At 38.1% G+C, this 18257-nt stretch overlaps 1 protein-coding gene across 1 annotated transcript; it reads left to right on the forward strand.

Annotated features, from left to right (window-relative positions):
* The first annotated feature begins 6 nt into the window (after positions 1–6).
* On the forward strand, positions 7–1553 carry LOC103381998 (tripartite motif-containing protein 16-like protein). The gene is made up of 5 exons (XM_008314633.3): positions 7–19; positions 301–342; positions 422–484; positions 566–705; positions 809–1553. The coding sequence occupies exons 2-5, from the start codon at positions 309–311 to the stop codon at positions 1217–1219; spliced, it is 648 nt and encodes a 215-aa protein (XP_008312855.1). The 5' UTR covers positions 7–19; positions 301–308; the 3' UTR covers positions 1220–1553.
* Positions 1554–18257: the final 16704 nt, after the last annotated feature.

An 18257-nucleotide genomic window follows, 5' to 3' on the forward strand; every position in this document is an offset into this window, starting at 1 on the left:
TCTGAGAATACAAAAACAGGTAAAAAAAACTGTTTGTGATCTGATAACTAGTATATTAGCTTTTCTGTTAATGTAGTATTTTCGAGACGTAACGGTGAAATTACAGAATCAGAAAAATCAATGTCAAATCAAACATGTGACATACAGTAAGATTATAATGCAGTAATGTTCAAGTTAATTGATGCTCACGAATGACCAAAACACTTTTATTAGTTGGTTCGTTTTAAACGTGATTCTTTAACTGGTGTGCTCATCGATGTGGAGAATAAACTGAAATTAATCTCTAACTTTACATTTTAGGGAAGAAAATGAAATCGATAACAACTGAACATTTAAATCCAGGTAATGGATTGGATGAATATGATGAATACAAATATTGTTGTCTGCGCAAAATCACACTACTTTTCTCTCATGCTTACAGATAAAGCCCTGGTTTACGCACCGGGAATCCCAGAACCAACAAGCAGAGCTGAGCTGTTGAAATGTATGAAATCTGAAGGATTATTGACATTTTTATATTACAGGGTTTGCTTTTATAAACTCCGTCCTCCTATTTTTCCTGTAGACTGGCTTAAATTGTCCCTGGATGACAAAACTGCCAACAAGATGTTATGGATTTCTGACAGTGGGTCTAAGGTTTGTCGTAGAACTGAGGAAGTTTGTCCTGTTCTGGATCGACCAGAGAGATATGAGTACTCACCACAGGTAAGTCTGATTTTTTTAAAAAAAAATTTATGTAAATTAAAATGGACAAAATGGTAAAGAGAGATAATGTTTTTTTTTTCTTTTATTGACGTCATCTCCCAAGGTGGTCTGCAAAGAGAGCGTATGGAACATGAGAGCGTACTGGGAGGTGGAATACTCTGGCTGGGCTGTAATTGGAGCAACCTACGAAGGAGCGGGAAGGAGAGCAAATTCTGGGCCAAGTGGTCTCGGAGAAAACGAGGAGTCCTGGGGCATGTGCTGGTCGGGTTCCTGTTTCCAGATTTGGTTTAATGGTTTAAACAAAGACATCGAAAACTTTCCTTACTGCTCAACAATTGGAGTTTACATTGACCAGCCTGCAGGGATTATAAATTTCTATACTGTAACTGGCCAGGGCGCAGACAGGGAGGTTACGCTAATGCATAAAGTGAAGACCTCAAACGACAAGAAGATTCTCCCTGGTTTCTGGATGGGAATTCAGTCTTCGTGCACGTTACTGCCGAAGACCGAATGAAACATTAGTCGCTCTAAATGTCTATAATCCGCAATATTTTTCTATTGTATTTTAAAAAAAATAACCAAGCTTATACCTGTGTTGTTCTATGTAATGTACGTATGTTTGTCTTAGCAGCACCATATTGGGGAAATTAAGGTTTGATGATGAACTTTGTTTAAGAAGGATTGAAATAAAATATTTATTTTAAATTAAAATATCCTCTCAGTTTTGTTTCATTTCGTTGCAGATACGCACCAACTGGACCAAAGTCTAGTCTCGTCCACTATGACATGTGTCCACAGCGTATAACCTATGTGACAGGTCATATGTTTTATTGACCAGGGTGAATAAAGGTTGAGGGCAAAGGTGATTTTTTTTTTTTTTTTTTACAGCACCCTTTTTTAGAAAGTTGATGGGCTTCTTGCAGTATTTTACCGCCTCACTTAACCCTTGTTAATATTTAGCACACCAGCTAGCCTGACTGTCATAAAGTCGGAGGCCTGCTTCTTTAAAAGACCAGTGTGGTGTTGAGTGTCGTTAGCCACCAAAAATAGTGTATCGGTGGACTTAGCTTGTATTCGCTTGAGCAGTTTTTTCGGACTTTTCTGAACCCTGGTTTCAATTCATCAATGCATCAAAATCCTTGCACATTGTGTCAAAAATCTATTAACCTGCAAAATTAAAGTATGCTTTAGACTTAATATTTATACATAAATTATGCTTTGGTTTAGTGCCGCTTTAAATAATACAATTTGGTGAAGGTTAATCTGATGAAAAATGTTGAACAAATGGACGTTTTTATGATTAAAATATAAAGAAATCATGATCACATGACATAACCATACCAGTCAAGACACGCCATACTTTAAAGCTTTCAACAAGATGCCATTCTAATCATTTGGGTAAAAAAAAAAAGCAAATGCACTACATTTGTTCTACTCTGATTGGCCGGTGAAGCTTTAGGGGTTAGGGGTCACCAGCTCGCCCCCTATGGACTACTTGAGGTACCTGTGGGGTGTGTTCTAACAATAAAACTAGTCAGCAAGAGGGTCAAAAATTGTTACTTGAAATGACATTGAAATTGGTGCAATGGCGATGGTAAGAAGAGTGTCTGAGTCCATGGGCGGTTTGGCGCCACCTATTGTGGTACAGTATTTTAAAGGATGTGTTAGAATAGTTTTGAATTGTTTTTTTTTTTAGCTTTTATGCTTTCGTTTTGGCAGTTATGATTATTTCTTTCCTGGTGTGTGTTTTTAGTCAAACTTGATTTAACCGACAACTGCATTTGTCTCATTAAAAGCCAGTTGTGATCATTGAGAGAATCTATATGACTCTATGACCGTATTTTTTTTTCCCTCTCTTGATATTGAGCATTTCATGTTTTGCAAACCGCTATCGCTTGCTTCGTCATAACTTCCGCTTTCGGCCGTGTTGTTTTGGTGTTTGGTCTTTCGGAAAAAATTATCCATGTGTGCTCATTGCCACCACTGCTGTCACTTGATCTAATGCAGGGGTGTCCACACTTTTTTGGCTTGGGAGCTGCTTTTCAAATGACCGGGGTAAAGTGATCTACCTACATTGAAAACTATAAATATATATTTACTACTTTGATTAAATGGCTGTTGTTGTATGGCACAATGCCATCTGACTCAATACCTCTATGGTCCTTACTTTACCCCTTGCAATTAGCATCGTAAAATAGAACTAAATCTATAATTTTTAATTTTCTTTGTTTCTTCAAATGTAATTGCTCTGGATCTACTGGTAGATCCCGATCTACCTTTTTGGGCAGTCCCCCAGTCAGGCAAACAGCTTGGGCACAAACCAACAGAAATAAATCGCCGCCCCTGGTGTCTGCTATCGTGTCCCAGAACTTGACAGAGCAGCATTCTTTTTTTTTTTGACGGCACAAATATCTAGAATCAGTTTTTGATCATGTTTGGCATATGTGTTGCAAATACACAGTAGCCAGACTAGTGCACAAAAATGACAAACAAGGGCGCGCTAGTCTTTACAAAATGAATGAATGCTGAACAAACAATCTCTGAAAAAATGAACTATGAAAAAAGTGCTATTGCAGCGTCTTAAACTGGCCACAGTGGGAATTTGAAAGATGTTTATTTTATATACAGTGCTTTATTAACGTCTCTTCCGGCTCAACCTCTTCCTTCTAATACATTTCTAAATGTTTCAGGTGACCTCACAGAGGACTGCGACCCTCAGGTTGATAAACACAACAGTTGACTTCGTTAAAATCGAAATACTCAAATACACATAGTATAGATATATATAGAAGTGTCTGCTTTTCTACTCTTTATCAATGCAATTGCTGCAAGGAGATCAGCTCCCCTCTATGTAAAAAAAAAAACAAAAAACAAATAGAATAGAGAAACTACACCAGTTAATGTTAAGAATAAGAAGGGTTTGTTGTTTAGACCATTGATTGCCAACCAGGAATGCTGTGGAAAATGATCAAATTTCAATTGAAGTGCAATTCAATCCCCTTCTGCCAGGTGGCAGCAGATGGCTAGGAAAACTAAAAAAAAAAAAACTAGAATATTATTATGTTTCATTACGTATACTTTTTTATGAGATTTTTGTTCGGTGGTGTGCTGTGGGGTTTCTCCTCATGACATAGAGGTGCCGTGGCTCAAAAAAGGTTGGGAAACCCTGGTCAAGACTGTTATAAGAAGTGAGTCTCTCTCACACACAGCAGGTGAAGCTTGGTTTACCTTCAATATATATGCGCATCCATCATTAGGATCACTTTCCCTCACTGACAAGCGGGCCCCCCCATCTCCTGCTGTCTTCACATTGAATGCATAGGCATAACAGGAAGAAAAAAAAGTGGGACACGCTTACAAAACCTAATACAGTCACACAACTGGAGGCCCTGAGCATGATACCAACAGAGTCCAGGACTTCGTATGCTTCAACAACTTTTTTTTGTTTATCTCCATGAAAATACAATATTTAACAAATAGTATTGCATTGCATTGCATGTAGTCACTCACAGTGCAGAGTGTAAGTCCAAAACAAAAACAATGAACCAAGCAGTTTACCCCGACACAGATTGTTGAGGTCACGCCATTAGATTTAATGCAAAGGATTTTCATACGAAAATAGTGCAACTGGACGCGGTAGGTTTCTTCCGAGGCTTCTTTAGTTCTTCCTGGATAAGAGGTGAAACGTCTTCAAGAAACCTACTGCGTCCAGTTGCCCGCCATGTAACTATTTTTGGATAAGATGACCCGTATGACTGAGGACCGACACAGACACGTTATAAATATAGACTAATGCATTTGTTTCTTTGAACTGCTGAGTGAAATAAAATGTTGTTGGGGTTTGTTTTTTTTTTTTCTGACGGATTCTGGATTTTCTAATAGTCCAGCCTTTTTGAGAAGGAAAGCCTTCAAAATAAACAAACATCTAATGAATTTGCTTGAAAGGTTGTCTCCTAAAAAACAATATTAAAAAGAAATGTGTCAAACAAGTGCCAAAGCAGAAGGCCTTAGCGATTTACCGTTAGAACTACGGACGCAAAGATAAGAGTGATCGGCACTCGGTTTTTATTGTGTTAATGCTTTGACAGATTGATATTTAGTTATAGTTGTTTATAAGCACATTACATTTTAATTTTTTTTCACACAGGCGCAGTGGGATGTTCATCAGTAGTGGCTTTGGTCTTGAGGTCTCTACATATCGTCTTCAGTGAGAGTATTTGGCCTGAGCCTAAGACTGCAGTACTTAGATTAGCTACTGTTAATGTGGCATGTGCGGCATTAACACTAGTTAGTTAGTGTAACATGACCACTGTAAAGTTTTCTTTTTTTTTTTTATCACCTCAGTCCTCTGCCTCTTAGGTCTTGCTCAAACTGCAGTTTCACCTCCAGAAAGAGCCAGTTATGACGTGATGATCGTGATGCTCTGGATTCTGAGGCTAAATCAGGCATGGGCAAACTAAGGCTTGGGGGCCCGAATGCGGTCCTTTCAGCTTTTTATTTTGGCCCGCCAAACCTTTCCAAATTATATAATTTCTTTATATTATCATTATACTTTATTTTCCCTGCAATACCTAACGTTTCCCCAAAACATGGCGTAGAAAATGTGAAAAAAAAAGTGTTTTAGCATTTTAGCATTTAGCCATGACTTTGACATGTCATTTATCTATATCATTTCTCAATATCTATATTTTAGTTCACACCAACGCACCATCTATCTGCTCCTGACCCGGCATCTATCTGCTCCTGACCAGGCCACCCTCCGTTCAATTTTAGGACAATTGTGGCCCACGAGTCCAAACGTTTTCTCCATTATATCTTATTCTAAATATAATACTCTGGTAGCGGCAAATAGCTATTTGAGGTAATTAAATAAATGTTTAAGTTAAAAGTCACAGAAAATATTTGAACTGTTGCTGTCTAAAATAAAAGTGCGCAATAAACACCTTTCATTGTAGGTACTGTGGCGGTAACAGTTGATCGTGATTAATTGCTACGTTTTTGGACTGTGCCAGATTCATTTGTTATCTGCCATTTAAAGATTTTAAGACCACGACTTAAAAGATTAAAAGTATATTTTGCAGGAATTCTTCTAATCCCATGTTAACACCCAATTTATATTAAAGTTATATATATATATATATATAAACATCCATTATATATAGTTAAGTGAAATTTAAGGAACACAAGACAAAATGTATGTCTTGCGTAACTGGACATAAACCTGCATACAACACACAACCTCACGTTTAATGTCATGCCACAGTTACAACATTTAAACAGTAATAGCAATAGAGTTATACTACTACTTAAATACTTAACGCGGTTAACTAATGTTAACATGGACTTCAACTGTCTTGTCTTTACTCATTATTATTGTTACAGAACTCGTGTTTACATGAACGTCAAGTCACACTATGGAGAATTTCCAGCCGATAAGCTAGGTAGATCCATCTTTTTTGACAACAGCAGATCGCCTGTCGCAGATGAAGGCAAACAAAACGTAACTCTGATCCCTGAGCGCCAGCGACCCACATGTCTGTGTCTGAATGTGTGAGGTTATGCCAGGCATGTGTACGAGTGTTTATTCTCAGCCTATCCTAGGTTGACGACATATAGCATTTCGTTCTGGAGGGTATCGTATGATGTATATTGGCCCCTTTTCTCCAAGAAGAGAAAAGAGGGCAAGACCCTAAGCGGGTCAGACGGGTGACGCTGGAAGTAAATATGTTTTTAGACTCGCTTGTCAAACTCCCGTTTGTCAGTTATCGTGCTTTCGGCGGGCCCTTGCGCAACATCAGCAGAAGTGATTTAGAAGTCATTAACCTGCTTCTGTTTCTTCTTCTGCACAGTCGGCATGTATTTCCATCTGCTTAAACAAAACACTATCAAATATGCACTAATCCCTTATCATACACGTAAAGATTTATATTTCAACAATAATTTGAGTGTGTTTAAAATGTACCATAACATGTCATATACAAAATATAAATGATCATATTGAGGGGAAAAAAAACAGATTTTGGCCCATCTCACTCCTAACCTCTTTGGAGCTTCTGGGGTGCTACGAACAGCGCCCAGTCAGTGCAGCAGCGCAACCAATTGCTGATATGAGATATGCACATGCAACAGAAATGTAGCCAATCAGTGTTGTTTAATCTGTTTAGTAATGTGTTAGGGGTGAATACTTCTCAAATAGTGGGGCGGGCTCCCCTGGGAGGGCGCAGTGTGGTGCCAGGAGGGGCACGAGGCCATATTATTCCAATGCAATATGGCTTGCATATGAACATAAGTGTACCACTGCTGTAATGCATGAAGGATAACAAGCCTCCAGTCACTAGGTGGCAGCAACTCATACAGTGGTTTGTATGGTTCACAGTAGTATTTCAATTCGCAGGGGTGAAGGTTGGAGGGCATAAGGGGCCGTGAAAATATTTCTGTCTCCAAGGAGGGGAAAATAATGCCTGTTATTTACTACTAACGCCCCCAAGTGGTCACTGGTGTAACAGTCAACAGCCTTGTGTTAATATGATAAAGTAGTCTGTTTATGTTTTTGCGTAAAAAGTCCTCATCTTTTCATACCGGCATTAAATAATTGCTATCTCACATATGGCACAGCGCCACCTAGATCATTTTGAACCAGCAAACACTGTCCTGACCCAAGATTTATTGTCTAACAGATTACAGACATGAATAGTAAAAATGACTAAAAATCAATTATTTTCTGTCAAATAAAATACTCTAAAATATATACAGTAGTATATTTAGACGTTTAAACAAAAGGCAGAAAAAGATGCTTTTAGGTGCAGAGGACCACTGTTTGTGTCAAACAATGTGTTTAAATTTACATTAAAAAAAGTCATTCACAATTACCAAAAACAGAAGAAAGTTTTGCGCAACATCAGCAGAAGTGATTTAGAAGTCATTAACCTGCTTCTGTTTCTTCTTCTGCACAGTCGGCATGTATTTCCATCTGCTTAAACAAAACACTATCAAATATGCACTAATCCCTTATCATACACGTAAAGATTTATATTTCAACAATAATTTGAGTGTGTTTAAAATGTACCATAACATGTCATATACAAAATATAAATGATCATATTGAGGGGAAAAAAAACAGATTTTGGCCCATCTCACTCCTAACCTCTTTGGAGCTTCTGGGGTGCTACGAACAGCGCCCAGTCAGTGCAGCAGCGCAACCAATTGCTGATATGAGATATGCACATGCAACAGAAATGTAGCCAATCAGTGTTGTTTAATCTGTTTAGTAATGTGTTAGGGGTGAATACTTCTCAAATAGTGGGGCGGGCTCCCCTGGGAGGGCGCAGTGTGGTGCCAGGAGGGGCACGAGGCCATATTATTCCAATGCAATATGGCTTGCATATGAACATAAGTGTACCACTGCTGTAATGCATGAAGGATAACAAGCCTCCAGTCACTAGGTGGCAGCAACTCATACAGTGGTTTGTATGGTTCACAGTAGTATTTCAATTCGCAGGGGTGAAGGTTGGAGGGCATAAGGGGCCGTGAAAATATTTCTGTCTCCAAGGAGGGGAAAATAATGCCTGTTATTTACTACTAACGCCCCCAAGTGGTCACTGGTGTAACAGTCAACAGCCTTGTGTGTAAAAATGTGTTAATATGATAAAGTAGTCTGTTTATGTTTTTGCGTAAAAAGTCCTCATCTGTTAATACCGGCATTAAATAATTGCTATCTCACAATGCACCAGTGTCCTGCTGTTTGTGTTAATGGGGATAGTTACTGAGACTGTTTGATATGGCACAGCGCCACCTAGATCATTTTGAACCAGCAAACACTGTCCTGACCCAAGATTTATTGTCTAACAGATTACAGACATGAATAGTAAAAATGACTAAAAATCAATTATTTTCTGTCAAATAAAATACTCTAAAATATATACAGTAGTATATTTAGACGTTTAAACAAAAGGCAGAAAAAGATGCTTTTAGGTGCAGAGGACCACTGTTTGTGTCAAACAATGTGTTTAAATTTACATTAAAAAAAGTCATTCACAATTACCAAAAACAGAAGAAAGTTTAGGCAGCGTCTACTTGTCTATACTTTCAGTGTACATGGTTTGAAAATTTAAATATTTCGATTAATTCCATCCTTGTTTTAATTATTATATATAAATAATACATAAAACATAAAATAATAGTGAGTTATATTTACGACAAATGATGAAAAAATAACAGTAATGAAAAATAAAAGAATATTTCAAATTAAAATAATAAAACCGTTTCTATCACCTTTATAGCTGTACCTAACAATTGACCAACTGCAGCCTTTTGACACATCAAACAACAAAGAGCAGAAAAATAAATAATAGAAACAAGTTCCTATTTTCTCATTGGTTTAACGTAATGCGGTATTGCTAAGCTTAATGTTTGTATACCAATTTATTTTAGAAAAAAAAAAAAACGACGTCAAAGCAACGCATGTCAATAACCATGTTTGTCAAATACTGCCATCTTGTGACTTTTACCGGCCTGTGCATGTATATGACCTGCTTCCCGTGTGCTTACCACTGGGGCAGTCCAAGAAGGCAAAGCAAACGGCACTGGTCAAAAACACTCATATCAGAGTGTAGATTAGATTATTAATTACTGTAATCGCATGATCAATGATTTACACTATCTATCTATCTATCTATCTATCTATCAACCTCTCTCTATCATCTATCAATCTCTCTCTCTCTCTCTATCTATTTATCTATCAATCTATCAATCTCTCTCTCTATCTAACTATCCATCTATCAATCTCTCTCTCTCTCTCTATCTATCTAGCTATCAATCTCTATCTATCTATCTATCTATCCATCTATCAATCTCTCTCTCTCTCTCTCTCTATCTATTTATCTATCAATCTATCAATCTCTCTCTCTATCTAACTATCCATCTATCAATCTCTCTCTCTCTATCTATCTATCAATCTTTTTCTCTCTCTCTCTCTCTCTATCTATCTATCTATCTATCTATCTATCTATCCATCTCTCTCTATCTATCTATCAATCTTTCTCTCTCTCCCTCTCTATCTATCTATCTCTATCTCTCTCTCTCTATCTATCAATCTCTCTCTCTCTCCATCTCTCTCTATTTATCAATCTCTCTCTCTCTCTATCAATCTCTCTCTCTCTCTCTCGCTCTCTCTCTCTCTCTCTCTCTCTCTCTATCCATCTATCAATCAATCAATCTCTCTCTCTCTCTATCATCTATCAACCTCTCTCTCTATATATCTATCAATCTCTTTCTCTCTCTCTTTCTATCTATCAATCTCGCTCTATATATATCTATCTATCTCTCTATCTCTCTATCTCTCTATCTATCTATCTATCTATCTATCTATCTATCTATCTATCTATCTATCAATCTCTCTCTCTCTCTCTATCTATCTAATCTATCCGTCTATCTATCTATCTATCCATCTATCTATCTATCTATCTATCCATCTATCTATCTATCTATCTATCCATCTATCTATCTATCTATCTATCCATCTATCTATCTATCTATCTATCCATCTATCTATCTATCTATCTATCCATCTATCTATCTATCTATCTATCCATCTATCTATCTATCTATCTATCCATCTATCTATCTATCTATCTATCCATCTATCTATCTATCTATCTATCCATCTATCTATCTATCTATCTATCCATCTATCTATCTATCTATCTATCCATCTATCTATCTATCTATTGTATTAAATGTATGTCTCACTCTGCGTTGTAGTTATGTTCTGACAGCTCAGAAAAAAAATCGTCCCCATTAGAATGGCATGTGTTACATCGCTATGCTGCATCAGTCTTAGACCCGCGCCAAATGCTCTCTGCAGCTGAGACACTTGGCGATGCCGATCCCAATCCAGGAGTGATCAGCATCCCATCCCCACCCCAACCTGTTTTTTTTTCTCTATATGTATATCATGAGCCAGTAAGCAAGGGTGGTCCATGACATCTTGATGTGTTACTTTAATTTGGAGAGTGAATTCTTGAATGAGGAATTGATATTGCGCTTAAGCCGGCAGAGAAGACACTTAAAATAAAATTAGGCCAAAGCATGGACATGGCATGAACAAGAACAGAGCAAACCAACAAACATGGACAATGAACAATGTTCAGTAGGCCCAGGCTTCATACTAAGTCAATTGTGACTAGAAACTACCTGTGCAGCAATCAATCAGTAAGTGTTAACCAATACTGACATATGGTGATTGGGGCGGGTCGCCAAGATTTGCAGACAGACCAAATGTGTCTCGGGGTCATGACCGCTCACTTGAAACCAAATGGCACAAGTGTGAGGGTCTCGTTATAGAAATGGTATGTAGTGTATCTTCAAGTGGTGTCTTGAGTATTTTGTTATCTACGTGTGCTTTGTGGTGATCTAACAGGAGAAGAGTAACAGAGGGTCTGTGTGGTAAGATACAGTAAGATGCTTAAGAAGAAATTGGGAACTTGGACTTTCCTTTTGCTATCCATCTCCTGTCGGACACCAGTGACAACACTTTAAAAGTCAAGCCTGGCAAGCAGGGTTGTCTGTTGTTAGACGGTTAATGGATAAAGTCTGTTGGAAATACGTCCTCTCTTGCATTAATACGTAATTAAATGCACTTTTCATTTTAAAACTTGTCATGCCAAAAAACACGAATATCACTTGTCTGTAGCTTTCCACATCGCCTTTCACAGAAACTCATTTATTCAGTCGTTTATGTATTTAACAGTGCGGTGAATCATTAATTATCGCTCGTCTACACCCTCCAAAAAAAATAAAAATAATAATCACTTATTTTGAGTATGAGTTTAAATGCTCCATAATGTGTCATATATAACATATAAAGCATCATATTTTGGTGGAAAATACAGTAGCTTTTAACCTAACTTTAACTACAGCACAATAATATAATAATTTGTAGTCCCAAGTAAGTCTCTTGGTAACAGAGTGGTTTACTACATCATCTAAATCAGGCATGGGCAAACTAAGGCCGGGGGACCGGATGTGGCCCGTTCAGCTTTGCAATCCGGCCCGCCAAACTTGTCCAAATTTTAAAACGTCTGCCTTTTCCCTGCAATGCCTACATTTTCCCTATAGATGGCGTCGAGACTTTTACATTTGTACATTCCATTTCTCTTAGTTAACAGGAAGCTCCATCTATCTGCTTCTGACCCGGCCCACCTGTGAAATTTTAGGACCAATTTTAGGACCCGCCAGTCAAAAAAAGTTGTGCCCACGCTATATCGAGACAATAGTTTGCAATTTTAAAACTTTTCTCGCAGCAGTTCATACCTGGTAGGAAATATATATAAAAGTATTTTAACCAGACACCTAAACTTGTAAGCATAATCAAGCTGAATTTCAAAAAGAAAATGAAATGAAAAGAAATGTAAATATGGGTGTGGAAAAAAAAGAGGTAACAGCTGGTTTTTTTTTAAATTAGACCCAAATTCAGCAATTTTAATAATGGTGTGGAAAAAAAAGAGATAACAGCTGTTTTGTTTTTTTTTTAAATTAGACCCAAATTCAGTGAAGTAACAGAGGCACTTTTCATGTCTAGAGAGAGGGAGGGGGCACAGGAGAAGAAGAAGAACGAGGATAAAGAGGGACGGGCGAGAGGGGTCTGACACAGAGTGCACTGTTTGAGGACAGAGAAGCTCACTCAGAGTATATCTGTCAGCGTAGGTAGACTGTCCGACAAACACTGCTGTAGCAGCTACCAGACCGACAGAGACGGAGGAATATTGAGGAGCGGGGAGGAAGAGATACACGACGTTAACGGGACGTTAAACAGGAGAGACGCTCAAGAGGTGCAAACAGGCGGTCGAGGAAGACACAAGTCACAAGTCTCGGCGATGCGGAGGGGACACGTGCACTGAAATGGAGCTGGATTCAAATTATAAGCGAGCACAGATGCTAAGGTGAGACAGTGATCCATCCGTATTATGTTATGTATAACTTGGAAATGATGAACATCTGCTGCAAGAAAAGAGATTTTTGTCAACATTATTTCAGCATTATTATTACTTTTTCTTTCTCTCTCTCTCAAGTGAGTTGTATTGAAGTAATATGCACCAACATGCAAGTGTATAGTTATTTACCATTTATTTACTGGGGTTGTGTGGTCAATAAGGTTTTACATGAAAGGGTTAATAAGACTTAACACTGGTTCTTGACGTTTTGAATGAGATTCCATTTCACAATAATAACTGTATACAAATATTTACTTAGTTTCCCAAGATGAGTTCATTCATCCGCTGATTATTTTCCAATGACCCATAATTATCCCGAGACTGTGGAAGCTACAAAGCACACTGTGTGCTTCCCACAGACCTACTGATTGTACTGCCCTCCATCCAATTTGCATTTACATTTTTGTCCTCCCCCCCCCCGAGCAAACGAGGTGCACAACCGCTGCAGAGATTTTACAAATATTTCACGACACCCACTCGGCTTCAGTGAAAATGACCTAATGGGTCAGTCAACTTTGACAAAGACTAAACTGTAGCCTCCTATTTACTATGTAGCGACTGTGTGGTTATTAATGCCTGTGAAAGGCCAAATGTGTCTTGATGACCAATGAGTGCTGGAGATCAAATTACAAATAGCTACATTTTCCGTTTACTCATTTTGTCATTTTTGTGGCCTCAAACGCACAAAGTGGTTTTATCAATCGAAAGATATTTTAACAAAAAATAATTATACACAATACATGGAAAAGAAGTGGTAAAGTAGAATATGAGTTGTTACTGCAATACAGCAGCTAGCGCTATAGTTTGAACCTCCGCTCTCATGTTGATGTGTTGACATGTTGATGTGTTGACATGTCAATTTTCTCGATACCTTTCCACTAACAATGGATAAACAAATGCTGACGTGACCAACTTAGCTACGCTAATTTCCAGACCACTGGGTGCACATAAATATAAGCCCAACCCACTAAGTTTAAAACAAAAAAAAAATTGTACATATATAGGTCGCACTTCTCTATGAATGATGTCCACGTTGTAACATGGGATATTCACACAGAAAGATTTTTTTCACTTTTAACTAAATAAATGATTTATTCCAAACAGTGCCTGTAACACGGTTGGTTCCAAGTTAGCTCTTTCCTGCTTTGGCGCCCTGATCGTAATTGGAATGCACAGGGGAGACTTGGTGATCTGCTCCAGGTTAGACGCTAGCATTAGCTTTAGGTCTAGCGCCCTTCACTTTGGGGCTCAAACTGCTCTCAACGTTCCCTACCGTTCTCTCGCTTTTGAGCGCCCCACGCACATATACGTACACAGCCATTCACAGACAGACATACGCTACTAGCAGAGGTGTGGAATCGAGTCACATGACTTGGACTCGAGTCAGACTCGAGTCATCAATTTGATGACTTTAGACTCGACTTGACAAACTGTAAAGAGACTTGCAACTTGCGACTTGGACTTTAACATCAATGACTCGTGACTTCACTTGGACTCGAGCCCTTTGACTCGACAAGACTTGATACTTTCTCCAAAACCCAAAGTGATTTGTGTAAATATGTTATTATCTTGTTTAAAAGGACTCGAAACAGAAACGTAAGGACTTGGGACTTGACTTGACGCTTTTCAGTCTTGACTTGGACTCGACTCGGACTTTGCCTGTCTTGCCTTGAGACTTGACTCGGACTTGAGTGCAAAGACTTGAGACTCACTTATGACTTGCAAAGCAAGGACTTGGTCCCACCTCTGGCTACTAGTATAACACACAGTAGCCTACCAGAAAAATCATGGATCGCTAGCAGTATAAACTTGTTTAAGATGCAAAAATCCATAAATTAGCCGCATCATTGTTTAAGCTGCAGGGTTCAAGGCGTGTAGAAAAAAATAGCGGCTTATAGCCGTAAATTACGGTAATACACGTTCACAGAAAAATGTCAGATATGTCAAAACAAGTCCATTCCCTCCCTATACATTTCATATTTCCTGTTATAGTCACTTGGCAATCCCAACCACCAGTCTACAGCTTGGTACATATCCAAATCTCAAAGCAGTGGGTCCTAATGCCGGATTGGCTTTCACACAGTCCCAGACCCCTCCCTGCTGCCTGATAACGCAGCTGTCAGCTGTCAATTGCAAGCTGCGGATGCACATTTGGCCCCTTAGGCTCAGAAGAAAACAGTGGGAAACACTGGCCTTGGGAGCAGAATCACTGGTTTATACAGAAAAAAAAAATCTAAACATCATAGTTGTCTTTTGAAAATTCCTGGGGCAGCTCATGGGAGGGACCGGCCGCTTCTAAAGTTAAGGACATTTTGACTCAGTGTGAATAGGTAAGGCTCCATGTTTTACACACAACCAGATTTATATTTGCAGTCCAGGGTTCTGTGTTCAGCACAGTTGTTCATTATTATACTTTTCCACATTTTTTTCCCCTGTATGGTTTACTGACAGGTGTTAATGCATATAATATAGATGTGCTATTATTATTAATATAAATGTATGATGAATGTATCTGCTTGGAATTGTTGCACTCATTTGAGCTTGCAATGCTATTTGTTTTCAAATAATTCTGCTCCGTATTAACAATACGAAACTTGAATATCTTGAATCTAGCTAGCAATACACTAGCAAGGAAACATGGCAGTGGGTAAATAATAACAAATAAAATATAATATGTGTTGTCCAAAACGTACTAATGATTAATTCTATGTTTGTGTTAAGAATATGATAGGGTGGGCCAAAAGTAGTGTAAATAAGGAAAAAGAAATTAGAAAACACTAGAAAACTAGAAAAATACTACTTTACCAAAGGAGGTCAATCAAAGCACAGTATTGGTGAAAATACTATGATGCAAAATATATATTATTTTTCCACATAATGTTTTCATAAATATTACAGGAATGAAACACAGTTCTACCTGCTGTTGTTGTTGTTTTTTTTCCGTTTCAGCAATATGAAGACATTTTTTTTTCTGTATATATTTCTTTTCATTTTTCATATTGTATTGTATGTTGATTGATCAAATGCGGTCCGTTCAGCTTTTTAATTCGGGCCAAACTTTTCCAAAACATATCATTTATTTATATTATCATTATACTTCTCCCTTTCCCCTGCAATACCCATGTTTCCCCAATAGGTTGACATAGAAAATGATAGAAGCATGTTAGCATTTTAGCCTTTATGCATGACTTTTACATGCCATTTATCTCACACAAAAATGCTCCATCTATCTGCTCCTGACCTGGACCCCTGCTCAATTTTAGGACAATCATAGACTTTGACACAAAAGACAGCAGGATTTATTTTCACCTTTGATTTACCAGTAAAGAAGTAAACAAAACAAAAAAATCCTGAAATTTTGACCAATATCACTCCAATACCTATCCTGAGTATTAGCCATCCCTTATTTTAATTTCCAAGTGGTGCAACTATATTTCAAGTTGGCAGCACAGGCCAAATAATGATCTATATGTTGTAACCGCAACATGTTAAAGGACTTTAGTCTGTGAATTTATGTTTATCTTTCCCTGCAGAATGGATGATCAGGATAGAATGAGCCAAGCCTCCAGCACAGCCACCATTTCCTACTTTCCTGTCACAAAGGCAATTTAAAAAAAAAATCTTATTACTGAATGTCCAAATGTTAAGTACATATGTAATACTAACAATGCAATTATGCACATCCTTCTTAATGATAAAGGAAGGTGAGGGAAGAGTTCAAGCATTTGGTAAAAGATGCCAATCTGCGAAAAGGGACCCCAATTGCCCTGTAGTCATTCGAGGATGGCTTAACAAAAAGGTAGGTTTTCCAGAATTTTCTGGGCCATTTACATTGGCATCCCAATATTGCACTTAAATAAGTAATGTTTCCCCAATACATTTTTGACAGGACAGTCGAGGTTTGAAGCTGTGGAAAAGAAGATGGTTTGTCCTTTCCAACTACTGTTTGTTTTACTATAAAGGTGAAAGTACAATTTCTTTTTCTCTAGGACTTCTTCCATTTTCTCGAAATGTTACGTGAAGCAATAAGTCCCGTTTCTCCTCTTTTCCTCTTTCAATCAGATAGCAGAGAGGAGTCTGTGCTCGGCAGCATCCCGTTGCCAAGCTACAAAATCCTCTTCTGCACATCACAAGAATGCAAAAACCAAAAGTTCACCTTCAAGGTATATTGTTTTATTGCTCCTATACTTTTCTGTAAACTATAGTGAGGTTTAAGAACACGTGAATGTAACCTTAGATACCGTCATTTCCGAACTATTAAGCACACCTGAACGTAAGCCGAACCCACTAAAATGAAAATGGGAAAAACAGAATTCTACGTATATAAGCCGCACTTCTCTATAAGCCGCAGGTGTCCACATGGGATATTTACACAGAAAGATTTTTTTTTTTTACTTTTAATTTCAAAAAAGCTTTTTTTGAATAGTGCCTGTAACACTGCTGGTTAGATGTTAGCTCTTTCCTGCTTTGGTGTCCCGACTGTAGTTGGAATGAACAGGGGAGACTTAGTGATCTGCTCCAGGGTTGAAGCTAACATTAGCTAGCTAAGGGCTAACTCCCTTCACTTTGTGCTGGTCCACAGCAGAGGTAAACAGAAACAGGGAAGTTGGGGTCTTTATTATCAGCCACTCCGACCACAACAGAACATAAACAGCATTTTAACAGCTCCTGTATAACCAACTGACGCTTCAACATGACAGGGCTCAAACTGCTCTCAACTTTAGCTACCATTCTCTATCGCGCGCCCCTCACACATTTACGCACACAGCCATTCACAGACAGACCTACGTTTTAGTAGAACACACAGTAGCCGACCAGAAAAGTCATTGATCACTAGCGGTATGAACTTCATTAGCCCATAAAAATCCTTAAATTAGGTGCATCATTGTTTAAGCCGCAGGGTTAAGTGTGTGAAAAAAGTAGCGGCTTAGAGACTGGAAATTACGATAATTATTTCTGGACTGCATGGCGACGCATTATAACTGACAGCAAGAAAGTTACAGGTGCATGACTAAAATTAGGCAGATGAACTGAATGAATTATACACTGATATTGTGTAAATATTCGGTGGATTGTTGATGTTTCTGTTTTTTGGTTTTTATCAGCTGCCATCTGGTTGCTTTCTTTCTACAGCTGTTGTAATGAGAACAGTCCCCTGTGTTGATATTAATTCAATTAACCCTTTCATGCATGACGGTCACTACAGTGGACAGCTATGAAAATGTCATTTTCCATGATAAGAATAGGTTTTGATGGCAGTGTTGCATATAAGCCTCTACAGTGGACGCCTGAGAATCACCCAACACTGCCATACAGTGGTCAGCCTTTGAAACTGCAGAATAATTGTGTCAACATTCAAAAAGAAAATTTGGTGTATGAAAACAGAACCAAATCAGTTCTTATTTTTATGTCTAAAAACACATAAAAACACTTAGTAACATTTTTTTAACTCAGTATATCATGGGTCATGCATCAATACTTCTTATATTGAACATACAGAAAAATTGGCTGATTGTTGAAACAATCACTGTAAATCATGTTAATCACATGGCTTCACATCTA

The sequence above is a fragment of the Cynoglossus semilaevis genome, chromosome 8 (genome assembly GCF_000523025.1).
Source record: "Cynoglossus semilaevis isolate Cse_v1.0 chromosome 8, Cse_v1.0, whole genome shotgun sequence".
In the NCBI taxonomy this organism is placed as follows: Eukaryota; Metazoa; Chordata; class Actinopteri; order Pleuronectiformes; family Cynoglossidae; genus Cynoglossus; species Cynoglossus semilaevis.